General features: G+C 42.6%; 1 protein-coding gene across 1 annotated transcript in view; it reads left to right on the plus strand.

The window, feature by feature from the left end:
• SAPCD2 (suppressor APC domain containing 2) overlaps window positions 1-25812 on the plus strand; it is a 73441-nt gene extending 47629 nt beyond the window's left edge. The window contains exons 2-6 of the mRNA XM_073599935.1: window positions 5421-5554; window positions 11353-11487; window positions 14585-14686; window positions 22883-22981; window positions 24311-25812. Of these exons, the coding sequence (XP_073456036.1) occupies window positions 5421-5554; window positions 11353-11487; window positions 14585-14686; window positions 22883-22981; window positions 24311-24439 (599 nt within the window). The 3' untranslated portion in view covers window positions 24440-25812. The remainder of the gene's footprint in view (window positions 1-5420; window positions 5555-11352; window positions 11488-14584; window positions 14687-22882; window positions 22982-24310) is intronic.
• Window positions 25813-26698: the final 886 nt, after the last annotated feature.

Raw genomic sequence — 26698 nt, forward strand, 5'->3', positions numbered from 1 at the left:
TTTATATTTTACCAAACAATTGGGTATGGTGTTTTTTGTGGATTAAAGTACACTAAAGTGTATTTTTTCCCAAAAAACGCTGAGCAGACATTGTGTGACATAAAAAATTGCAACACCCACCATTTATTCCATAGGGCTTAAAAATATATCCTTTTTTGGGGGGTTCTAAGTAATTTTCTAATTAAAAAAAAAAATGATTTTTACACCTATGTGAGACTTCTCAGAATAGGCTTGGGGAGCAAGTGGTTAAATTAAGCCTGTGCTTTGTTAAATTGAAAAGAGGGGGAAAAAAAAAAAAGGAATAGTTTATGAAAACATTAACATGGCAATTATTTATGGTACAATTGCTTTAGTAAACTAAATAACATACAGGGCCAGTTCACACACCATAGAAACGCAGTCCGGATGTGTTCCAGATGCTTTTCTGTTTTCGGTGCGTTTTTTTTTTTTTTTTTTTTTTTTTCTTCTTATCCTTCAGTGCTAGTTCACACCAGATGCAGTTCCGTGCGCCTTTTTTTTTCTGCACTAAAAAATGCACGCAGTGTTTTCCATGTATTCCAATGGCTCCAGTTCACACCAGTGCAGTTAGTTTGCAGTGCAAAAAAAAAAAGAGCGTGCTGCATTTTTTTTCTGCACAGTACTGTAACCTAGCAAATTGTTTCAAAAAATGCACTGGAACTGCATGTGGTGTAAACTGTAAACAAAAACTGATCCGGAACGTATGCGTGCATTTTTGTGGTGTGAACTGGCCCTAAATAAGCACATGTGTGTTCCAGTGCGTTTTTACAGCGTTACAGTACAGTCCAGTGTAGAAAAAATGCAGCATGTTCTACTTCTTTTTTTTTTTTTTTTTTTTTTTTTTTTTTTTTTTCCGGAACTGCAAGCACTGGCGTGAACTATGCCATTGAAAACCAAATAACCTACTTTTCATGCATTTTTGATGCAGACACACTGGACTGCATGTGGTGTGAACTGGGCCACTGTATAGTTATGTTTTAAATGGAGGAGCAATAAATGATGGGCCCCACACATGCTGAAAAGGACATAAAAAAAAAAAAAAATCAAAAGGCATAATAAACTGTTCAAAGCACATAAAACCAACTTGGTGTCAGTTATTGAAGCATTGAGGATATAGTTGGGTGCGGTTATGTAGAAAGCACTTGAAATGTTCTTGTAAAACTATTGGGAAAGACCAGTTTTGGTTTTATATATGAAGCAGGCTAGGGGCATTGCTTGGGGACAAGAATCTCCTTTGTTTACTCAGAGAACTTTGATACTACAGATTATTGATGGGACTTTTTAATAATTCACGTCTGCTGAGGCCACAGGAAATGAAGTTCAGCTGAGGAGTTGAGGAGCTCCAGGAGTATGGTGGTGGTGGTGGTGGTTGGGGGGGGGGGGGGGGGGGGGGCGACAGGCATAGAATAATTGATTCCATGCGTGTCGGCACAGCCCTCTTTTATCCTGTGTGAGAAGAAGCCTAAAGAAGACCTCTGGATTAGTGTGCTTGGCCTTGTTTCTGGATGTAAGCTGGTTGTGGATGGATAATGAAGGTAGCGAGGTGCCAGCATGCGTTTTCTGATATTTCCAAGGGTGGGCAGGTGCCCTGAATCCCTTAGAGCTCAGCGGTGCGAATACCAATTTCAGCCAGAAATTCTTCCTTTTGGTTTCCTCATTGCTTTATTGGTCAGTGAATGGAATCAGTAGAACACATTTTGGACTTTTTACATGCTTGTCTATGGTGAATATTCTGCCTTAGATCTTTAACTTGCAATTAAGGTGAACTTGTGTTCTGCCTGTGTAGGGCAAAGCTACAGGTCCACTTTACGACCCTCCTCCCCAGCTCTACATATTCTTCCCATCACTCCCCTGCTAATCCCTTTGCCCAGTCCAGTGAGCAAAGGACACCCTGTGTAAGCTCTATTTGTTCTGGTCAGAGCTTACACAGGGTTAGGAATCTCCTGTCCCATGTGACCAGTGCTTGGGTCATCCAGTTGGCTACTGAAGTCCATGTGGGAGGCAACGTGGAGTGTCGCATGTTGGGAATCGCTGGGTTAGAACTTTCCTCCTACAGCTTGGTCTGGGTGACTCACTAGGTAGAAAAGTCTGGACGGGAATGACAGCCCTGGAGTCCAGACCTTTAAATCTGCAATGGTAGGGTCTCTCCTTCCATCATGGCGGCTTCCCTTTAAAATGAACCTATTAGGGTAACTTAACAGTTACTGCACACTGTCTGCAGATGTTTTAGTGTGTATTCTCAGAAGTACCCCATATTGGCCTCATTATATGCCGATTATATGAAAGTCAGCTCTGAATTGGAAGTCTCAGTGATTTCCATGGTGTGGTTTTATATCTATATTAATAGGTGATGTGCTGTTCCTCATTACCCAAAAATGTTCCTGGTGTTGGGACTATTCCCTAATGTACCTGTTAATTTCTCACTAAATAATATACATATTGAAAATAAAATTTGAACATGTGATAAACCATCAAATGTGAAGCAACATTTTTATTATATATATATATATATATATATATAATGTCAAACCAAAGTCCAAATAATATAAATGCCAATTACATATGGTATGGCGTGGATACCACTAGACAGCTTTATTAATTGTCCTCAAAACCTCACATCCAGTTTCCAAATCATAGAAGTGTAAGTGTTCCGTGACCTAAAAATAATTTCTTCCAAAGTGCTTGAAATAAACATGCTCCAGTGGCCTTATTGCCAATCCAATAGTAAGTGCAATGCCCGCACACCTTGGTATCTGACCTAAAACTTTAGGTCAATTTGCACTTTCATATGTTGTTTATGCAACTCCAACCTTTAGCAGCCACTTCATGTGCAGGGTCCCAAGAGACCAATCCTTGCTGTCTTTGTTTAGCTTGTATCTCAAAAGGGGGAGAGCTCTCATAGGGCACCACATAGTACCAGTTTAAAAAATGTTTATTTTGTAATATAAATGCACCCTCATATATTAAACTTTTACAGGGTGGATAAAAATCAATAATTTTATTTTCTTATTTAAATCATTTTTTTTTTTTTTTTTATCAAATTTATTTTAATAAAATGCTTTTGGACTAAAAATCTATCTAAAGATATTTAAGATACATTAATTTGTTTATTCAGCATGAAATGGAGCTTAGTTCTTTAGCACAAGGCTGTATAGTCTGCAATATTTACATTGTTAGTAAACACATTCAATGAATCCAAGCTCTACAAACCTAAGAACATGCACTGCATGAAATTTCACAGTAACCATGAGATTAAACAACGTTCAGGAATATTCCTTTATCACGTGATTTTGCACATCTATGTACACTACAAACTGTGTGATTGACTCAGTTCTGATATCGCTGTTTTTTACTAACCTGACAGCTTATTATTCTAAATGGGGAAACCTTCATTTTTGTTTGCAAATATTAAAGATTCTAACTACCAGAAAGAATAAGTCCTTACGTTTAAAGAGCACCTGTCATTTCAGATCCATCATGGCAGCGCCTGTTAGCGGGTATCCACTCACCCGCTGTCGCCACATCCCTCACCTTATTGTGTCACTGCCGCATCACCAGTCATCCCATTAAAGTGAATGAGTCAACAGCGGGTCAGAGGAGGAGCTGCTACAGGACAAAGATGACAGTTGCTCTTTAAAAATTATGATTTAAATATCGACTTGATTTAACTGCTTGCTGACCAGCCGCCATTCTACGGCCGCAGGTTGGCACGAATTGCCGTAGCTGTACGGCGGCCGCTTTTAAGAGCTATAGGGGGGCGCGCATGGCTGCCGGCCAGGATGTCCACCGACGACCCGCGATTGCTCCTCGGAGAGCCAGAATGGGGATCTGTCAATGTAAACGGACAGATCCCCGTTTTTGTCAGGGAACTAGAGAGAGATCTGTTGTTCCTAGTAATCGGGAACAGCGATCTGTGTCTCTACTCCCAGTCAGTGCACTCCCCCCACAGTTAGAAACCCCTCCCTAGGGAACACTTAACCCTTGATTGCCCCTTAGTGTTAACCCCTTCCCTGCCAGTGACATTTATACAGTAATCGATGGCTATTTTTAGTTCTGTTCACTGTATAAATATCAATGGTCCCAAAAAAGTGTCCGATCTGTCCGCCGAAATGTCGCAGTCCCACTAAAAATCACTGATCACCACCATTACTAGTAAAAAAATAAATACAAATGCCATAAATATATCCCCTATTTTGTAGACTTTATAAATGTTGTGGATGTGTATAGATGGAGAGAGATAGAGATCAAATTTTATTTATTTTCAAAAATATGTAGAAGAATACATATTGGCCTAAACTGATGAAGAAATTGTTTTTTTTAGATATTATAGCAAAAATTAAAAAATATTGTGTTTTTTTTTTTGTTTTTTATAGCACAAAAAATAAAAACTGCAGAGGTGATCAAATAACACCAAAAGAAAGCTCTATTTGTGGGAAAAAAAGACATAAATTTTGTTTTGTGTACAATGTCACATGAGCGACAATTTTGGGGGAAAAAACTTTTTTGCTAGAATACATATCCAAAAAATATATAAAAAAATCGGTCGGTATTCTTTTCAGTGTATGTATTCTGCTACATATTTTTGGTAAAAAAGGCTTATATTGATTGGTTTGCGCAAAAGTTATTGCATCTACAAAATAGGGGATAGATTTATGGACTGATAACATATGTGTGTATATATAATTTATAAAACATTTTTTTTTTTTTTTTTTTTTTGGGACTGTGACGCTTTTTGGGGACCAGTGACCTTATTACATTGATCAGTGCTATAAAAAATTCACTGGTCAATGTATAAATGACACTGGCAGGCAAGGGGTTAACTGTGTTCTGTGTGGGGGCTGGGCTGCCTGGGACAACAGAGATCGCTGTTCCTGATCACTGGGAACAGCAGATCTCACAGTTGTCCCCTGACAGAACGGAGATCCGCCTTGTTTACACAGGCAGATCTCCATTCTGCCTCTTTACCGCCACCGCAGGTTGCCAGCCGACAGAGTCCCCGGGACACGTGGGCGCGCTCCTGCGGCGGCCGCACGCCCGCAGTTTAACATGCACAGACCGACGTGTGGGTACGTTGGTTTGCGCAGGAGAGCCAAACTGCCGCAATAATATATACTGTGGCTGGTCGGCAAGTGGTTAAAAACACATTGAGCAGCAGTATGTCCCAGACCAAAAATTGAGTTTCTCACCATACTTCCAGTTGTCACATCAACTGGAAGTGACGTCACTGGCTCCGCCCAACATGTTGCGTCAGTGGTCACGTGGCTTCCTCAGGGTGTGGTTTCTCTTAATAACATTCTTCCCCTGGATGCTGTCTGTATTTTTAATAGCTGCCTGTTGTTTGATAATGTTGTGTGTGTTTTTTTTTTTTTATTTATTTATTTATTTTTTTTCCCCCTTGGCAGCAGAAGAGGTGAAGAATATGTGTAGATCCAACAGCGAGGGCAGCGGTCAAGGCTTGATGGAGCAGTGCCGCCACCAGCGCACCAGAGGGGAGCATAGGCGGCACACTATTACCAATGGAGTGGACTATGGTGTGGTGAGTATAGTAAAAACAAGGTTTTCTTTGATTGCCGTATATTAAGACTATTGAATATGTCAGTTATACAAAAACAGGCAAGTGCAGTTTTGTCATTACATCAGGTGCAAGTATTAATGATTGCCAAAAATCTATTTTCCTTTCATGTGATTGTATATTCTTTGCAAATTGAGACCTATCAACCTTTACTAAGCTCTGGGGTAAATTCCCCTGTAGAAAGTGCAACTTCCCTTACAAAGTGAACAGCCTGTTTGCATTTGACAAATCAATCCAACTAAGTCAAATCAAGTCTGCTGATCTGGAGCTCTGACTTCACTATTATTTCATATCTTGCATTCTTGTCTTAGCTTTTTTTTTTGCTCATAAAGCATTCAAGTTAAAGTGTTACTAAACACAGGAGCTTGCATTCACTATATCTGGTCTCCCACAGAACATGGAAATGCACTTAATTTTGTAAATATAAACTGCTAAATACCTTTTTGTCATCAGCAGTATATAGCAAGCAGTCTTGTGGCTTTTATCAGTGTCTGGCCAAACACTGGTTAAAGCTTGTAGGAGGAGTTTTCATTCTCCTCTGACTGTCCTATGAGGCTGCATGACCCCTGACCCTCTGTCGGGGACAGTGCTGATCACATGCACCCTCCCTAAAAAACAAAACCAAATAAAAGCAACACCCCAAACTGAGCATGTGCAAAGTGCCCCCAAAGCTCCGTACTATCAGATGGATTGGGGACATTGGAAGAAGTGGAGGATCAGAGAAGACAGGATCAAACAGCCTTTTTGCACAATTTGCAAGATTAAACTCTTAGGTTCCACAGTGAGTATAACAAGCATGCTTTATGGCATACACAAACTGATTTTACTGTTGTGGGTGTAATCACACATTATTCACTTCAATACAGGACACTTCTCCCCCCTTCCTGCCCAGGCCAATTTTCAGCTGGTGGGCATTGCTGATGGGTCTGCACTGATAATTATTGCACTGATTATCAGCACAGACCCCTCCCCATCAGAAGAGCCGTTGATTGGCTCTCCTCTACCCACGCCAGCACCAATGGGGGAAAGCTGTGTAACGGCACTTCTGGGTTACCATGTGACCAGCTGTGATTGGACACAGCTGATCACGTGGTAAAGAGCCTACGTCCTAGGCTCTTTATCTAGATTGGAGATGCGGTGTGTCGCACCACCGATTGCTGCGTGCGACCTGTTTTCTGAAGTCCACTCTCTGACGTCACACAGATCAGTCCAGGCACTGCTTCATCCCGACTTTGGAAGTCTGGATCCGCCAGGTGCCTGGACTGATGGTCGTCTCAGCCTCTCAGCGAGCCGATGAGACAGCTGCTCCCCGCCCCTCCACAGCGAACATGGAGGAGCAGAACAGGAGAGCTGCTGACTGACAGTCAACAGCTCTCTGCTCAGGGAGGTGAGAGAACCGAGCCATCGGTGGTGTTCGATCGCTCAGTTCTCAGTGCAGAGGCGGCGGGGGACAGATGCGGGTGGGGGAATCTGCAAAAAACAGGATTCCCGTACTTCTCCTTTTAAAGATACAAAAGGCAGCTAGCATTTTCAGAAGAAAGTCTGCTTTGGCAATATTTACAATATCTACAAAACAGAAGCAGGTATGGATCTGCAGTTAAGTTTGTTAAAAAGTAGTGTATGCTATTGTCTTGGAAAAGGTCTGTGTGTTTTTTTTTTTTTGTTTTTTTTCCCCTTCCCCTTTCTGTAATAAACCAGTTTAATTCTATGTTCCCTGCCAAGTCCCGGCCTCTAGAGACGGAGCATTGGGCCAGCATTGTGCATAAGGAAATAGCTCAATTTGCCTTTCAGTGGTCTCTTTGCATGCGAATGACTGATTCACTCATCCATGCGCATCACAAAATCCTGACTGATGGGATCCCTGAGGAGAGGAGGAAGCAAGGAAACAATTAGTGGAGGGGTCACTTAATGCTTTTGGGTCATTGACTTAGATCTGCATTCCTCACACATGGAAAGGGAAAGTCAAATTCTCCATTACAAAGTGCTGGGTACTTTTCTGGTTTTCCCCTTCTCATCCGCCCACAATCTGCTTTTTAAAGTTGTTGTAAACCCCATATGTTAAAAAAAAAAAAAAACCCCGGCGATGGCATAATGCGCTAGTATGCATTGCATACTAGCACATTATAAAATACTCACCTTGGAACGAAGCCCTCCAGCGCTGTAAAGTCACCTCTGAGAAGGCTGACAATGTTCCCCTTGTGTGTCTTCCGGGTTCGCGAGCTCCTGCTATGTGATTGGCCGGAGCCGCAATGATGTCACTCCCATGCAAACTCCAACTCGCCAAAATCTCCAACCACAGCACTTCCGGTGGCTCTGCAGCAGCAAGGATTGGAGATTTGGACAAGTTGCTGTTTTCACACACCTGCAGCCTATACACTACGGTGCACAACTAGTTGCTTGTTTTCACAGAATACCAGGTAAGAAAGAGGCGGCCATGTTGTTGGATAGTAGCGGGTGGACAAACAACGTAAACTCATTATAGCGTGTACCATAGTGTATAGGCTGCTGGTGGTGCCGTACATGCGCCAGAAATCTTAATGCACCAAAATCGCGTTCAGGAGAGGGGCTTTTAAGCAGAAATAACGCCCAATGCATCTAAACGTGCCTAAGCGCTTGGCATGTTTAGCGCTTGAGCATTTTTCATTTCAATGGCATGAATAAATGTATATTCTGGCCAATGATAAACTAAATCAAAGCACTTGACACGCCTAAACGTGGCTTAGGTGCATATTTGAAGCCGCCGTTCTCCTCCAAGTAGAGTTTACAAAATCCGCAGTGTGTATAAAACCTAAGTCCTCGTTCACATTGAATGTGGCTTTGAAATCATGTGACTTCATCTGAAATCGCACAATTTTAAAGCCGCATCTTGGTGCGACATGGAAAACATCTGTGTGGCTTCATGTACAGATGTCTATGGAAGTCGCACTTAAAATCGCCAAAGGTAGTGCAAGAACTAGTTTTTCGAATTGATGCGGCCACACAAAGTAATATGAACGGTCTCATTGCCAACAATAGGGTGCGACTTATCAGGTGATTTGACCTGTCAGATCACCTAACAAATTGCTCCGGTGTTTACAGGGTCTAATTCTCCAATAGAAGAGCAGATCTGTTAGGTTTGCTAGTCTGCTTAGAAACATAGAAAAGTGACGGCAGAAAAAGACTGAGTAATCCATCGAGTCTGCCCATTTTTATTCATTTTTTTTTTTTTTTGGCCAGATCAGGTGTATGATAATTCTGAAAATATGTATACAAGTAACCAAAGAGGTATATATACAAGGTTAAAGAGGATCTTAAGTCAGTTAACAAAAAGTTAAGTCAGCAGCTACAAATACTTAATATTTGTAATAAAAGGACACTTACCTGTCCCAGGATTCAGCGCTGTTCTCACCCAAAGTCAAGCTTCGGGTCCCCAGAGCCACCATTTTTTGGGATGTGGGGCTACACAGCTGGCTACCTACTGTGCATGTGTGAGTTGCGCTGCACTTTGTGAATGGACCCGCAGCACAGGTCCCAGGAGGTGGGAGTGCGCACTTTTGGTGATCCCAGAAGAAGTAATAACAGGTACATACTAGAAATGGGTACCCGTTCTTCCGCCCCCCCCCCCAAAAAAAATATAATTGCCAAAAATATTAGGAATATTACAAAAAGCGGAACGTCCCTTTTAGGGTGAAGTTCCACTTTGAAGTCTAAGTTTAGCTAAAAACACAAAGAGAAAGATCAGCACAAGGGACATACCTTGGTAAGTATGATGTGTCCTTTGTGCCAGTTATTCTCCTTTCTGTTGAAATCTTCGTCTTTTCTACCCTAAATTTCTATAAAGATGCAGATTTTTTTTTAAAACAAGAAGAATCAACACAAGGGACACATCATACAAACTAAGTTATGTCCCTTGTGCTGATTTTTCTTTGTGTTTTTAGCTAAACTTTAGGCTTTAATAGCCAGTTAAATTTGTTAGTGTCCGCCAGCTTTTTAAAAATTTTTTTTATTAAGTATAAGTTTGGCTTTAATAATCCATCACTTCTCCAAGGCTAGAGCTCCAGCTGGGAATGGCACATTCCTTGGATCCTGCTTCTCTATCCTTTGTGGGATCGGCAGGGCCTTCTATGGACTTCAGCTGTAGTGAGTAAGGCTTTTGTGCTCGAGTCCAGTGACTTTCTGGTGCTTGTCTGTCCCAGGCTTGCCGTAAGGGGACAATTTGTCAGGCTCTGGCTGCAATATTTTTGGTCCCACAGTTGGTGGCAGAAAGGGGAGCTGCACCATAGTTGAAATTGGCACTTGAGCAGTCCTTTCTGCAGCTGCGCAGGCTCCTTGTCCCTACTACTTCTGCTTAAATCTCTTGGGGGTCGTACTGCACCTTGTGCTCGACGTTTTTCCAGTGCGTGTGAAACTTGGTACCTTCCTGCCATCTCCTCTATATACATCAACCCCTTGATCCTCTGGACGTTCTCCTGGGTTCCCTATTGCCTTTCAGCAACAGTACTCCAGCGGATTTAGGGGTGCCTCTTGCAGTGGAGATTTAAGCCCCATATACATGATCAGAAAATCGTACAAAAATACAGATTTTGGAGCGATCGTACGATAATCTGTTCGTTAGTACACAGCTTTCAAAAGCCCATCAGGACAGTTCATCTGATTTTTTTTTTTTTTTTTTTTTTTTTTTTTATTTGATCGGACATGCAGGAAAAATGTTTTCGTACGACGCCAGATTGTATGGTTTTCATTTAATCAGCTGTCGTTCGAAAATGCAATACAAATACACTACAACACATGACACCACGTCCAATTTTATCTATTTATTTTATTTTGTCGTACGAGAATTTTTGTGACTTTAGTAAACTCTTCAGGTTTGATCTGAGATTAGCATGCAAAAAAAAAAAAAAAAAAACGGATGGTCATTCGTCCGATAATCTCATGTGTGTACCAGGCATTAGGCGTACCTCTTGCAGGCGATCCCCTCACTTCGTTACCTACTATATTGGATTATAAACACAAGGGCAGCAGTCCTGCAGTATAAAAGAGAAGGGTTTTGTTTTTTTTCTTTTTTTTCTTTTTTTTGCCCATTCATACTTACCTAGTTCCGATGCTGCATCTGTCACCCGGCGCCTCTGCACTGAGAACCGAGTGATTGAGCACTGCCAATAGCTCAGTTCTCTCAGCTCCTTCAGCGGAGAGCTGCTGACTGTCAATCAGCAGCTCTCCTCTCTGCTCCTCCTCGCTCATTGGTCCGCTGAGCTGTGGAGGGGCGGGGAGCGGCCATCTCAGGCTCTCAGCAGCTCACTGAGAGGCTGAGACGGGCATCAGTCCAGGCACCTGCTGAAAACGGGTCACAGGAGTGCAAAATTAGTTGCACTCATGTTACCCATAGGAGAAGCCCAGCTTACGGGCTCAGGCTGGACTTCTCCTTTTTAAACCCTGTAAATGCTGCACCTACGCACCCCAGCCATGTCCAAATAAGGTGCTTGCGGCCCATCCCTATTTGTTGCATTTGGCAGGGCTAAAAGCCCATTCTATATTCGTCCTCACAGGTTCTGCCCTCTGCCCTGCCACTGCTGCCATGTTCATCTGTCAGACCTTCACTATCTGGTCCAAGGTCATTCACCAGCATTCAGGTCCAAGGCGCAAAGGACCGTATGTCAAAATGGCTGTATTTATGTGCCTGGCAGTCACAGATGTTGTGTTTTGTGATCGATTTTTAAACTCTGTGCCCTTTGATAGATAAGTAGCTTGCAATGCCAATAAAGAGCAAATGTTTGTGTCTACAGCTCAAAAGGATGAAGGAGCTAGAACATGAGAAGGATCTACTTCTTCAAGGTTTGGAGATGATGGAGAAGGCTCGGGACTGGTACCTCCAGCATATGCATACTGTGCAAGAGCAGCAAAGGAATTTGGGAAAGAAGGTAGGTGAATAAAACAGGTCATCTAATAAATGCAGCAAAACCCCTTTGTCTGCCAGAGCCTGTCCTGCATACGCTTTATTACCCAAGGGCTCATTCACATGGGCAGAGAGGCCCATACAGCGTGTAAGAGCCATTCACTTACACATCTGGCGCAGCATAGAGCTGCATGTAGGCCCCGTATGTTAGTCAATGGAGATACAGCAGCTATGTGGTCTCTCTGGCACCTCCGAGTTTGATAGGGATGCAGATGGTCGCACTACTCGGAATGCAGAGGGTGTGTGTTTATGGCCATGCACCTGTCATTGCATGCTTGTCAAACACGGGTGAGCCAGTGCAGCTCCTGTGTCTCTATTGAGTAACACAGACCACACACAGCTCTACACCACTCCAGAAACACAAACAGTACTTGCTTGCTGAGTGGACCTTCATGTTTTGATAAATACTGGACATAGACCAGAGAAGGCAAAGGACAATGTTTGAGGAGATCAGAAAGAAAATTCTAGACCAGCATGCCGTTGGTAAAGCCTATAAGACCATCTGTAAGCAACATGATGTTCCTGTGACTACAGTTACACTTTTTTTTACAAATACCTAAAATCAAAACTTTTTTTTTTTATCTGACTGGAGTGGAGAGGGTTTAGGACCCCTGTCAGGTTTTTATTGCTGCAGTTATGGTGATTCCTCCTCTCTATTTGTCCTGTTTTACCATTATCATTGAAAGTGAAAGTAAAAGAAAATCCCAAATGTTGGGTTGTCCCCAGAAGTGTATTAGAGGGGGAAATCTTCCAATGTAGACACTAGTTCTGGTGGCCCGGGGAGCCCCAAGGGATTCACTTAATTTGCGGGGATTTCTTCTCACTTCCTGTTTGGGACAGGAAGTGAAGGGAAATCTTCCCAACAGGACACAGATGGTAAGAATAAACACCCTCCCTTACTCTATCCAGAATGAAGAGAATTTTTTTGCCTATAGTTCTACTTTAAAGTGGTTGTAAACCCTTTTGTTTGTCTTATCTATAGGTAAACCTACCCTGTTTCCCCGAAAATAAGACCTAGCGTGATTGTCGGTGATGACTGCAATATAAGCCCTACCCCCCAAATAAGCCCTACCCTGTTTCCCCGAAAATAAGCCCTACCCTGAAAATAAGACTTACAAGGACTTTAACTAGGGCTTATTTGGGGGGTAGGGCTTATATTACAGCCATCACCGACAATCACGCTAGGTCTTATTTTCGGGGAAACAGGGTATAATAAGGCTTGCCTATAGATAGTGGAAACATCTCCTAAACGTGCGCTGTTTAGGAGATATTTAACTTGTAGTGCGCTGATGTAATTGGCGCATGTGCTGTGAAGAAACGGACAACCGGGCCGTCTCTTCCCCCAGCATGTGCCGTGACTGACTCCTCCCACGAGGGAGTGACGTCACGCGACTCCGGCCAGTCACAGATCCGAAGTTCGTGGCCCGGAAGGAAGAGGGTCGAAGATGGACGCGGCCTGCACAGGGTACAGTGCGGGCTTTGTTTGTAGGTAAGTGTCATATAATGGGCTAGTATGCAATGCATACTAGCCCATTATGCTTTTAATTTGCAGGCATTTTGGGGAACAAAAGAGGAAGTAAAAGCCATCAGGGTTTACTTCCTCTTTAACCTATAACTAAAGGCAAAACTTTTTTTGTGTTTTTTTTTTTTTGTTTTTTTTGTTTTTTTTGTTTTGTATAGAATAGAGAGGGATTAGACCCCCTGCCACTGTCGGTTTTATTGTCTGTGCTCCCATTAGAAGATTTGCTCTCTATTTCTCCTGTTTTACCATTATGGGGCACCAGTTCCAATGGTGACACTAGTTCTGCTGACCGGGGGGCACTGGGGGGCAGGTGCAGCACAGAAGGTTTTTCTCCTTAATGCATTAAGATGGAAAAACCTTAAGGCTTTACAACCCCTTTAATTTGCAGGATTTCTACACAAGGATAGTACAAATGGTGGACAGAGCGAAGGAAAGGGTAAGGGGAAGAAGTAAGGTAGAGTAGTTGGGGAGGGAAGTCCACACCTCACCAAAAAGGGGCCTTTTGAATCCCCAAAAACTTTGATACAAGATTCTAAATAAAATGAAATCTAGACTTCATACATTCTACTCTATGTGCTTTCCTCCTTGCACATCTGGATTCCTATTGCTGTCCGTGGGGAAATTTCACCTTTTCTATTTTGTTGTGATGAAAATTGTTACTGGGGCACAGAGGTATGGGAAAGCCAAACCTCTACACTTGTCACCAGGACAGGAATAAAGGGGAAATCTTCCAGTGGGACACCTAGTCTGGTAACTCTAGAGATTTCCTCTCTTTTCTTTTCTCTGGTACAGGAAGTGTGGAGGAATATTCTCCATAGGACATAGACCACAAAAATACCCTGAAAAGTATTTTACCCCTTCCCACTTACAAACGAAAAATTTAAAAATTGCTTTAGGTACAGCCTAATATGAACTTCTCCTATTTGCTGTTTTTTTTGGTCTGTGTAAGATATAACAAAGTTTTTGATTTTATTTTTAGAATACAAATAAAGTGATTATACCAAAAATCCAATGTTGTCTTGTGTACTCTGCTGCATTATTTTCAAACAATGTTATCAGGAAGTGTCAGGACTACAAAACACCCCCCATGTGATATTGAGATGAGAAGGTGGTTTGTTCTTTACTCATAACATCCTGTCCTAGGGTGACAACATTGCTTCTCCATAGGTCCAGTACAGTGAGTGTTGTCTCCTTAAAACAGGAAGCTTGTTACTGGCAGGATTACCAGGTGAAAATAAAGGAAGAAAGTTTAAAAAAAAAAAAAAAAAAAACAAACAAAGGCAGCCAGTTTAAGGAATGGTAAGCTGCAATATGTTTTTTTGGGGTTTAGATACGCTTGATGGGATCTCTGTCAATAGGAAAAATGCAGCTTGCTTTAGGGCACAACTGCAAGAGAGCCAGCCAGTTGGCATTTTGAGAACGTCAGTGTTTTCAGCCCCCATATGTCTTCACAAGTTTGCATTTCTGTAGTGATGCCACAAATCCTTTTTGTTGCATTGTAGATGCTGCTTTTTCATTTTTTCAGTCTGTCTCTCTCCAGGAATTCTTCAGTGATGCCCAACCAGGAGGACCCCCAAATAATTTGCTGACCAGACTGCAGGAAGTGAACCGGTGCCTGAGTGATCTCCTTTCTCCTTCCAGGGTGAGTTCATTCTGCTTCATTATATAGGCTTAATAAAGTTGGCATTATACTAAAAAGCAAGGTCCACTTCATATATTACCCCACCCCATAATAAATTACTGCAGTAAGGAAAAAAATCCGGTGGGGGAAAAAAATGTACTAAAAAATACTTACCTTACCCTCAGCCTCTGCCCAGAATGCTTAGACAAGGGTGAAGTCCTGGTCCTTCTGATAAGATCTCAGGATATGTTAAAAAGATGCTCTGTGCTGGAGCCTTTTCTTGAGAGAGTTGGGAAATTTGCATTTCTTGGTATCTCCCCACGCTGTACCCAAACAAAATTGACGTCCTTTTTTTTCCCACAAATGGAGCTTTCTTTTGATGGTATTTGATCGCCTCTGCGGTTTTTATTTTTTGGCTATAAACAAAAAAAAGCGACAATTTAGAAAAATACACAATATTTTGTACTTTTTGCTATAGTAAATATCCCCATTATTTTTTTTTAAAAAACACATTTTTCCTCAGTTTAGGCCGATATGTATTTTTCTACATATTCTTGATAAAAAAAATTGCAGGACCATTAGTATTTATACAGCGATCAGTACTATAAAAATGCACTGATTACTGTAAAAATGTCACTGGCAGTGAAGGGGTTAACACTAGGGGGCAATTGTCACGGAACGTCCCACACTCCGCTTGAGTGCTTCCGTCATATACCACTTCCTCCCAGTCTGTATACAGATATCAGATATTCCAACTGCTCTGAGCACAAAACAAGGCGACACTTGCTTGTTGCTACCATGAACTCACTTTATTTAGAATCAAAATTACAAGACTTTATATGCCGTTGGAACCTCCTCTAACAATAAAACTGTAACCTAATTAACCTAATTAACATGAGCTAATTAACTAATCCTTTATACAGCCTAGGTGATTGAGACATGACCTTTTGCCCAGACTGAGTTAATTATCACAGGACACCTTCTCACAATAGCAGCAGCTCCAATAGGAGTCGTCCCATCTCCTACATTGTATAGAGGACAATGTGATCAGCTCATTCAATTAACATAAACACAGGTAGTTGGAGTGGATGACACCAGCATCTCCTCACAGGATGTGTCCCAACAGTATAATTCAGTCTTCTCATTCTAATATGGCATATAAAGGGTTCCCAGAGTCTGTGTGTTTTGGGGGGACATGGAGCTGAATCCAAAGTAACACCAACCCCAGGGTCCCCAGGCATACAGCTCACAGAGAGCACCATTCCCCCAAATGCTAGGGCCCATAATCAAAAGGCAACAGGCTTGCATTCAGTCCTCTCCAACTGCCTCTGTCCCAGCTAGGTCTGTCACAGCGATCAAGGGGTTTACTATGTTCCCTAGTTAGTGTTTCTGAAGGGGGAGGGGACTGACTAGAGGAAGTGATGGATCGTGGTTCCTAGATATTAGGAACACACGATCTGTCACTCCTCTGAGAACAGAACAGGAATTCGCGTGTTTACACACACACACACTTCCGTGTTCTGCCTCTCATGCCCGCGATCGCTCGTGGCCGGTGGTCATCGCGACCGTCGGCCACGAGCATCGGCACACCGATCTTTTACTTTCAGTAATGGTAAACATAACAAATAAACATGGGGAGGGGGGGTTGAATCTCTCTAACAAGGGGCACAAATGGCAATAAAACCTGACAGGTGCCTAATCCCTCTCCACTCTTATCCAAAGATAAGAAAAATAAATAATTTGCCTTTAGTGATACTTTTAATATGGGGTAGGTTAAAGTGGAACTAGAGGCACTTTACTTACCTCCTCTCTAATGGTCTGGGTCCCTCCCTGGTCCTGCCATCTTCTCTCCAAGTGCCTGTCTTCAGGCACCCCCATTAGCCAGTGCAGGATGGCACAACTCCTGGGCATTCACAAGAGTCAATCATCCCAGCACACAGGGACTGTACCAGCGATTGTAAGCTGAAAGTGGTTGTGTGGTTGTGAAGCCTAAATATTTTTTACCTTTTTAATGCATTCCTTGCATTAACGTAAAAAATGTTTAGGTGTCGGTATCCCCCTTCACCCCCAATTTTACTTACCTGAGCCCTCATTCGATCCAGTGCCCTGCACGTCTGCAGCTCTTCTCTCCCCTCACTTCTGGGTCTCACTGTTTTTTGTTGGGGCACCAGAAGCTATTGGCTCCCAGTGCTGTCAATCAAAGAAAGTGACGAGTGAGCGGGGGGGGGTGGTCAGAGCCGAGTCCTGCTGTATGTCAATGGACACAGCAACGGGGCTCGGGTACGAGCATGCACGAGTGCCACTTCCAATGGGGGGACTGGACAGAGGGGAGGAACCAGGAGCGTCGGCTGGGGACCCAAAACGAGGTTTGCGGCCGCTCTGCAATTCCATTGCGCAGAGCAGGTAAGTATAGACATGTGTTGGTTTTTTATTTGTTTTTTTTTTTGTTTTTTTACATGTACCTTCACAATCACTTGAACTTTGCATGCATGTGATTAAATCCCAGCAAAAGAAAGCTGTATTTGTGTGGAAAAAATGATATAAATTTATTTTGGCTACAGTGTTGCATGACTGCGCAATTACCAGTTAAAGTAGCCCAGTGCTGAATAGCAAGAAAAAAATACCCTGATCATGAAGTGGGTAAAACCTTCTTGAGGTTAAAATACATTCAGTTCCACTTTAACCACTTCAGCCCCGAAAGAATTTACCCCCTTCCTGACCAGAGCACTTTTTGCGATTTCAGCCCTGCGTCACTTTAACTGACAATTGCGCGGTCGTGCGACGTTGTAACAAAATTGACGTCCTCCCCCCCCCCCAATAGAGCTTTCTTTGGTGGTATTTGATCGCCTCTGCGGTTTTTATTTTTTGCGCTATAAACAAAAAAAGAGCAACAATTTTGAAAAAACGCATTATTTTTTACTTTTTGCTATAATATCCCCAAAAAATATATTAAAAAAAGTATTTTTTTTCCTCAGTTTAGACCGATATGTATTCTTCTACATATTATTGGTAAAAAAAAATCGCAATAAACGTATGATTGGTTTGCGCAAAAGTTATAGCGTCTGCAAAATAGGGGATAGTTTTATAGCAGTTTTATTATTTTTAAAAATTTTTTTTTTTACTAGTAATGGCGGCGATCTGCATTTTTTTTTTTTTTTTTTTATCGTGACTGCGACATTATAAGTATGCGTAGTATAACTGCGGCGGTTGGTTGGGAAGCGGTTAAAGTGATTATAAAGTCTTCTTTTTTTTTCCCATAAAAATAACAAACATGTTATGCTTACATCCTCTGTTGCAGTGAATTTGCACAGAGCAGCCTGAATCCTCCTCTTCTTGGGTCCCTCTTCTGTGATCCTGGCACCTCCCTCCTGTTCATTGCCCCCACAGCAAGCTGCTTGCTATGGGGGCAACCGAGCTGAGTCACAGCTCCCGGTGTCCATTCAGACATGGAGCCCTGACCCGGACCCACCCCCTCTCTCCCCTGATTGGCTAGATGACTTTGACAGCAGCGACAGCCAATGGTGTCACTGCAGTGTCTCAGCCAATCGGGAGGGAGAATCTCAGAGGGCTGAGACACTCACTGGACAGAGAGGGTCCTCAGGTAAGTGTTAGCGGGACTGCTGCACACAAAAGGCTTTTTATCTTAACCGCTTGCCGACCAGCGGCCACAGTTATTCTGCAACAGGTTGGCTCAGCTGCGCAAATCGCTGTAGGTGTATGTCAGGCTCATACACGGCGTTCTGTGGCCAGCGGGGGAGCCAATTAGCGAGTCCAGCGGACTCTGTCCGCCGCCTGCGATCATTCCCCACAGTGGCAGAACGGGGATCTGCCTGTGTAAACAAGGCAGATCTCCATTCTGACAGGATCACACAGAGATCCTGTCTTTCTGCTATGCAAGATGATGGATTTGTGTGTTGTCCCAAACAGCCCATCCCCCATACAGTTAGTAAACACACTGAGGGAACACAGTTAACCCTTTGATCTCCCCTGATGTTAACCCCTTCCCTGCCAGTGGCATTAGTACAATGTCAATGCATATTTTTAGCACTGATCACTGTAATAATGTCACTGGTTCCCCAAAAAGGGTAAAAAAAAATGTCAGCTAGGTGTCTGATCTGTCTGCCACAATGTCGCAGTCCCGCTAAAAATCGCCGATCACTGCCAATACTAGTAATAAAGATGCCATAAATCTATCCCCTATTTTGTAGACGCTGTAACTTTTGCACAAACCAATATACGCTTATTGGGGTTTTTTTACCAAAAATATGTAGCAGAATACATATTGGCCTAAACTGATGAAGAAATTTGTTTTTGTTTTTTTTTATTGGATATGTTTTAAAGCAGAAAGTAAAAAATATTAATTTTTTTTTGTCAAAATTGTCTCTGTTTTTTTTGTTTGTCATCAAAAGAAAGCTCTATTTGTGGGGGAAAAAGGACATCAATTTTATTTGGGTACAGTGTCGCACGACTGCGCAATTGTCGGTTAACCGCTTGCTGACCAGTGCACGACGATATACGTTGGCACAATGGCACAGCTGCGCAAATGGTACGTCCCCTTTTAATAAGCGTCATCGTGGGCACGTACTCTGTGCCCGCGGGACCCACGGACTCTATGTCCACCGGGGGCTCACGATCGTGTCACGGAGCAGCAGAACGGGGGGAGATGCCTATGTAAATAAGACCTTTCCCTGTTCTGCCTAGTGACAAGACAGATCTACCGGGAGCAGTAATCGCTGTCATGTCCTAGGTAGCCCCTCCCCCCACAGTTAGAATCACTCCCTAGGACACACTTAACCCCTTGATCGCCCCCTAGTGTTTAACTCCTTCACTGCCAGTGTCATTTATACAGTAATCGGTGCATTTTTATAGCACCGATCTTTGTATAAATGACAAGGGTGTCCGATGTGTCCGCCATAATGTCACGTCCCTATTCTGACAGGAGTGACAGATCGTGTGTTCCTATTAGCTAGGGACCATGATCTGTCACTTCCTCCAGTCAGTCCCCTCCCCCTTCAGTTAGAATCACCTCCCAGGGAACACAGTTAACCCCTCAAGCACTCCCTAGTGTTAACCTCATCACTGCCAATTACATTTTTACTGTAATCCATACAATTTTATAGCATTGATTTGCTGTATTAATGCCAATGGTCCCAAAAATGTGTCAAAATTGTCTGATGTGTCCGCCATAATGTCACAGTCACGATAAAAATTGCAGATCGCCAGCATTACTAATAATAATAATAAAAATGGCATAAATCTATAACTTTTGTGCAAACCAATCAATATACGCTTATTGCGGGGGGGTTTTTTTTTGTTTTTTACCAAAAATATGTAGAAGAAAACATATTTTTTGGGGGTATTTATTATAGCAAAAAGTAAAAAATATTGTTTTTTTGTATTTTTTTTTTTTTTTCAAAATTGCTGCTCTTTTTTTGTTTATAGCGTTAAAAATAAAAAACGCAGAAGTGATCAAATACCACCAAAAGAAAGCTCTATTTGTGGGGAAAAAAAGCAAGTCAATTTTGTTTGGGTGCAACATCGCACAACCACGCAGTTGTCAGTTAAAGTGACGCAGTGCCGTATTGCAAAAAGTGCTCTGGTCAGGAAGGGGGCAAATTCTTCCGGGACTGAAGTAGTTAAAATAACGCAGTGCCGTATTGCAAAATATGGCTTGGTCAAGAAGTGGGTAACTCCTTCCGGGGCTGAATTGGTTAATGCATAGAATGCATTAAGATAACCTTAACAACCCCTTTAAGTATATTTACTATTTTTAGGTGTTTTTTTTTTTTTGTTTTTTTTTTTAGTTTCTTTAAGCTCAACTTGAAGCTCACATGCGTTGTTAACCATCACAAATATTTTGTCAGTTAAAACAGTGTATAGAGTATCTCACATTTTTGTAAATATTTTATTATATCTTTTCATGTGACAACACTGAAGAAATGACACTTTGCTACAATGTAAAGTAGTGAGTGTACAGCTTGTATAACAGTGTACATTTGCTGTCCCCTCAAAATAACTCAACACAGCCATTAATGTCTAAACCGCTGGCAACAAAAGTGAGTACACCCCTAAGTGAAAATGTCCAAATTGGGCCCAATTGGTCAATATTTTGTGTGGCCACCATTATTTTCCAGCATTGCCTTAACCCTCTTGGGCATGGAGTTCACCAGAGCTTCACAGGTTTCCACTGGAGTCCTCTTCCACTCCTCCATGATGACATCACAGAGCTGGTGGATGTTAGAGACCTTACGCTCTTCCAAAAAATAAATATAACTGCGGGGAGATCAACGCTGACTGAGTGTAATGGGTACACTACCAGCTCAGCTTGGATATAGCTGGAGTTCCTGAAGCCATGAGAGGCATGCAAACAAAAAAGATAAACCTAGGGTTTAAATTGAAGCTTCAGATGGACCACACTGCGGTATGAGTACAAAAAAAAATGAATTGATGCAAAAAAAAAAGCATGTAGAAACGTTACAGCTGGCTAATGAGCCAAAATGAACAGAACCTTCACCAAAAGTATAAAAACATTATGGCAACGTTTTCACAATAGAAAAAAAAAAACAGCTCGGGCAAACTTGCACGCAAACATTCACTTCTCCCATTTCACGCGTGTCTTACAGCCCGGCTCTCCTGCCGCACACATGCGTCTCTCCCCCCCCCCCCCTCCCCCCCCTCACGCTGCATAGCACAGAACTGGTCTGGCATCATGGAAGATCACTATACAGCCCCACTGCACATTCCCAGTGTGGAATACATGCCTGGATGAGGTTCATTCCAATGGTGTTATGGAACACAAGACAGACTAATTGGGAGACCCTGTGAGCCTTTTGGTGTTCCATCTGAAGCTTCTATTTAAACCCTTGGTTTACCTTGCGCTCCTCCACCTTCCATTTGAGGATGCCCTACAGATGCTTAATAGGGTTTAGGTCTGGAGACATGCTTGGCCAGTCCCTCAGCTTCATTAGCAAGGCAGTGGTCGTTTTGGAGGTGTGTTTGGTGGTGTTATTCTGTTGCATTACTGCCCTGTGGCCCAGTCTCCGAAGGGAGGGGATCATGCTCTGCTTCAGTATGTCACAGTACATGTTGGCATTCATGGTTCCCTCAATGAACTGTAGATCCCCAGTGCCGGCAGCGCTCATGCAGCCCCAGACCATGATATTCCCACCGCCATGCTTGACTGTAGGCAAGACACACTTGTCTTTGTGCTCCTCACCTGGTTGCCACCACACACGCTTGAAACCATCTGAGCCAAATAAGTTTATCTTGGTCTCATCAGACCACAGGACATGGTTCTGGTAATCCATGTCCTCAGTCTGCTTGTCTTCAGCATACTGTTTGCGGGCTTTCTTGTGCATCACCTTTTTTAGAAGAGGCTTCCTTCTGGGATGACAGCCATGCAGACCAATTTGATGCAGTGTGTGGTGTATAGTCTGAGTACTGACAGGCTGACCCTCCGCCCCTTCAACCTCTGCAGCAATGCTGGCAGCACTCATACGTCTATTTCCCAAAGACAATTTCTGGATATGACGCTGAGCACTTGCACTCAACTTCTTTGTTTGACCATGGGCGAGGCTTGTTCTGAGTAGAACCTGTCCTGTTAAACCACTGTATGGTCTTGGCCACCATGCTGCAGCTCAGTTTCAGGGTCTTGGCAATCTTCTTATAGCCTAGGCCATATCTTGATGTAGAGCAACAATTCATTCATTCATTCAATTTGATTTTTTTCATATCCTCACAGTTCTTTGCAAGGTGCCATTTTGAACTTCCAGTGACCAGTATGAGAGAGTGAGAGTGATAACACCAATTTTAACACACCTGCTCCCCATTTACACCTGAGACCTTGTAACACTAACGAGTCACATGACATCAGGGAGGTAAAATGGCTAATTGGGCCCAATTTGGACATTTTCACTTAGGGGTGTACTCACTTTGGTTGCCAGTGGCTTCGACGTTAATGGCTGTGTGTTGAGTTATTTTGAGGGGACAGCAAATCTACACTGTTATACAAGCTGTACACTCAGTACTTTACATTGTAGCAAAGTGTCATTTTTTTGTGTCACATGAAAAGATGATATAAAATATTTACAAAAATGTGAGGGGTGTACTCACTTTTGTAAGATACTGTACGTATGTATGTATACAGCTCTTTGGTCTTGACCATGGCCTTCATCTGTTTCCCTTCTAGTTTAATAATGTTTCTACCTTCATTGACAGACTGGTAACCACTCGTCGCCTGTGACCAATGCCGCCACTGTATCTGGCCAGCAGCAAACTGTAAATATGTTAAAGGAGCAGAATCATTTACTCACAAAGGTGAGTGAATACCTCATGTTTGTCCTATGTTTATGGGATCTGGTGGGGCTGAAGAGGCAGCAGGTGGTCATGGACTTTCTATTGTCCATCCAGAGACTTTAGCTCCTCCTGCAATTTGATTCTAAGGTGTGTTCTGGGATGTCTCTCAGGTCCTCTTGTCAACTAGATGATACTGGAGTGGCACCCATAGGAATTTACTTGGTGGTGTACATTTAAACATAACCATATGTATTAGATGACAGGCTCCCAATATGGTGTTTTTCCCCAGGGTATTCATCATGGAGATCAAGAGGAGATTGGTAACCGTTGATTACCAGCCTGCACTAATCTAAATTAACCTTACAATTCTCAGCTTTGGGCACTTAAGGTTCTAAGCTGTTATGCGTACACACAAGCGGACTTTCCGCTAGGGCAGCTACTGGCTATCAACTTCCTTATTTTAGTCCGGTCGTACGTCATCACGTACGAATCCGTCGGACTTTGGTGTGATCGTGTGTAGGCAAGTCCGTTCGTTAGGAAAGTCCGTCGGATAGACCGTCGGACCAGTCCGGTTGAAAAGTCCGCTTGTGTGTACGCGGCATTAGGAGTACCGGTGTCCGCGGCTTGCTAAGAAGTAGATCAGGGCAGAGGGGACAGCATGGGTTTAAATGGCTTTCCAGATCTTAGGGAAATCATTTGTGCTCCACTCCATAGTAATGAGCTGTAAAGTTGTTTTTTTAAATAGGCCTTCCAGGTAGGGATATCTTTTATATATAGTTATATTAGTCCAGCTTGGAAACACTACTCCAGTAATTTCCACTTGCTTGCAGGTCCTGTGCTAAGCAGCTACCGTGCTGCGTTGTGCACACAGGAGTTTGGCCACTTGGCATGGGCGCCACTCGGGGAATGCTTTGCATTTTCAGAATGAATGCAAAGTGTTATCTGATTGGACAAGGTGGAGAATGTGACATCACTGCCCTGCCCATCTACCTTGTCCAATTAGAGAACGCTTTGCATTCATTCAGATCATGCAAAGCATTCTCGGAATGGCGCCCATGCCAAGAGGCTGACCTCTGTGTTCAGAATGCGTCAGGCCAGCCACTCAGCACAGGACCCAGAATAAATAGGAGATCTCCGGAGTAGCGGTGTCTACTTCAGTGATTTCCAGTTTGCAGGGTCATTGGCCAGGTTTAGTATATACTGTTCGTTACATTGGTCCAGCTTGGACTAATAAAACTGATGTATAAAATATCCATACCTGGAATGTATCTTCACTGCTTCTATAATTTACAATTATTGGTTTAACATAGTTCTCATGTCCTTTTAATATGTCTGTATTTGTGTGTATAGGAGGTGTCTGATAAAAGTGACCGCATCACTCAACTGGAGCAGGAAAAATCAGCTTTAATCAAGCAGCTTTTTGAAGCGCGAGCTCGGAGTAATCCTGAGACCAGTGCAATGGACTCCACCTTCATATAGACTGCTGGGAGATTCTCACCTTTGATTGGAGACGGCAAGGAGTATGTGGTGTTGCATGATTGTCGTTTACGGTACAGAAAATGCTTCATTAACTCACGAACTGCTGGAAACTGCACAAGATGACACCGAATTACCAATCATGTTTGACTTTCCCATCACAAGGAACTTACACAACCTGTACCTATTCACTTGGAAAACACTCCTTTTAATGTTTACAGACTTTTTTTTTCTTTTTAGACATTCTTTTACATTTTAATTGCAACTTTGTTTAATCGCTTTTTTTTGGCAGCTGTTAAGGAAATATCAAGTTTAACATTGTTCCTGCCCTGCATTTGGCATGCAGTAATGTGACCCACCACAAGGTGTCAGAAGAGCACTGTTGTAGCATATGGTGATTTTTGAAATGCGCAATAGTTACAGGAGCCAATCGGGGCAGTGCTGCTATTTGCACATTTTAACACTCCTGATTTAAGCCAGTAGAATGCAGATTACACAGACCTGCTTCTTTTGGTGTTTACAAGTTTGTCTGTTTGCAAAAGGAGCCGTAATCTGTAGTTAAGGCATCAGTTATACTATTCTTTATTTGGTATATTGAAGGTACTCCAAATGCTGGAAGACAGCATTATGCACAAATCTGGTTTCTTAGGCAGACCAGGGAGCAGCTCTTAGTGGAGCGCTCTGGGTTTACCATTTTTTAATGCAGGGTTTTGTATTTTTCCTGCATTGAGATGGCAAAATGACACATGCTCTGTGGTCAGTTCTTATGAGATGCCCACCACCACATTAGCTGATCCTGCACTAGAAATTCATTCCTGATGCCCAACAGGTTCTAGGATTGGAAGAGCAGGACTTGGGCAATTTTTAACTGTATATGCTGGGAAAATACATGAGATCCTGAGATCAAATTATGTTCAAATTTTGACAATTTAAAGTCAAGTATGGCCCCACCTCCCCAAAGTTCCCTGTTGATCATTGGGACTGCTTGTCATAATAAGGATTGTTAGGGGGGCTCAAAAAGGGGGAGGGGAAAAGCTTGATTTACAGGAAATTGGAGATTTGCTCATAACTTCCGCTGCTTGTAATTCTAGATGCGGATTCCTCTACTTTGCATTTTTTCAGCATATGCTTAGCTGCTGATAGGTTTATTATAACTCCCATTTTAACTGCCTTCTGACACAGAACATGGTTCTTTTTACTATAAAACCTTTTAGTGCCTATCTTTGTTTACCCGTAGTGCGCATATATACTTTTCTTTTGTTATGAATGGTTATTTGTCTAAGAATTCTATTGACGACATCTGATGCTGTCAGAAAATAAAGAGGCAGACCACCCAAGGCTGTTATTTCAGTTGGGTTTATGCTGATTGTCATCCATCAGGTCCTTATATTTCTTACTTAGTAAATATAGTGTATTTTCAGCACACAGTATCTCACAAAAGTGAGTACACCCCTCAAATTTTTGTAAATCTTTTATTATATCTTTTCGTGTGACAACACTGAAGAAATTACACTTTACATTGTAGCAAAGTAGTGAGGGTACAGCTTGTATAACAGTGTAAATTTGCTGTCCCCTCAAAATAACTCAACACACAGCCATTAATGTCTAAACCGCTTTCAACAAAAGTGAGTACACCCCTAAGTGAAAATGTCCAAATTGGGCCAATTAGCCATTTTACCTCCCCGGTGTCATGTGACTCGTTAGTGTTACAAGGTCTCAGGTGTGAATGGGGAGCAGGTGTGTTAAATTTGGTGTTATCGCTCTCATTTTCTCATACTGGTCACTGGAATTTCAACATGGCACCTCATGGCAAAGAACTCCCTGAGGATCTGAAAAAAAGAATTATTGCTCTACATAAAGATGGCCTAGGCTATAAAAAGATTGCCAAGACCCTAAAACTGAACTGCAGCACGGTGGCCAAGACCATACAGTGGTTTAACAGAAAAGGTTCCACTCAGAACAGGCCTTGCCATGGTCGACCAAAGAAGTTGAGTGCACGTGCTCAGCGTCATATCCAGAGGTTGTCTTTGGGAAATAGACGTATGAGTACTGCAGAGATTGAAGGGGCGGGGGAGGGTCAGCCTGTCAGTGCTCAGACCATACGCCGCACACTGCATCAAATTGGTCTGCATGGCTGTCATCCCAGAAGGAAGCCTCTTCTAAAGATGATGCACAAGAGAGCCTGCAAACAGTTTACTGTAGACAAGCAGACTAAGGACATGGATTACTGAAACCATGTCCTGTGGTCTGAGACCAAAATAA

Source organism: Aquarana catesbeiana, linkage group LG09 (assembly GCF_042186555.1).
Source record: "Aquarana catesbeiana isolate 2022-GZ linkage group LG09, ASM4218655v1, whole genome shotgun sequence".
Lineage (NCBI taxonomy): Eukaryota > Metazoa > Chordata > Amphibia > Anura > Ranidae > Aquarana > Aquarana catesbeiana.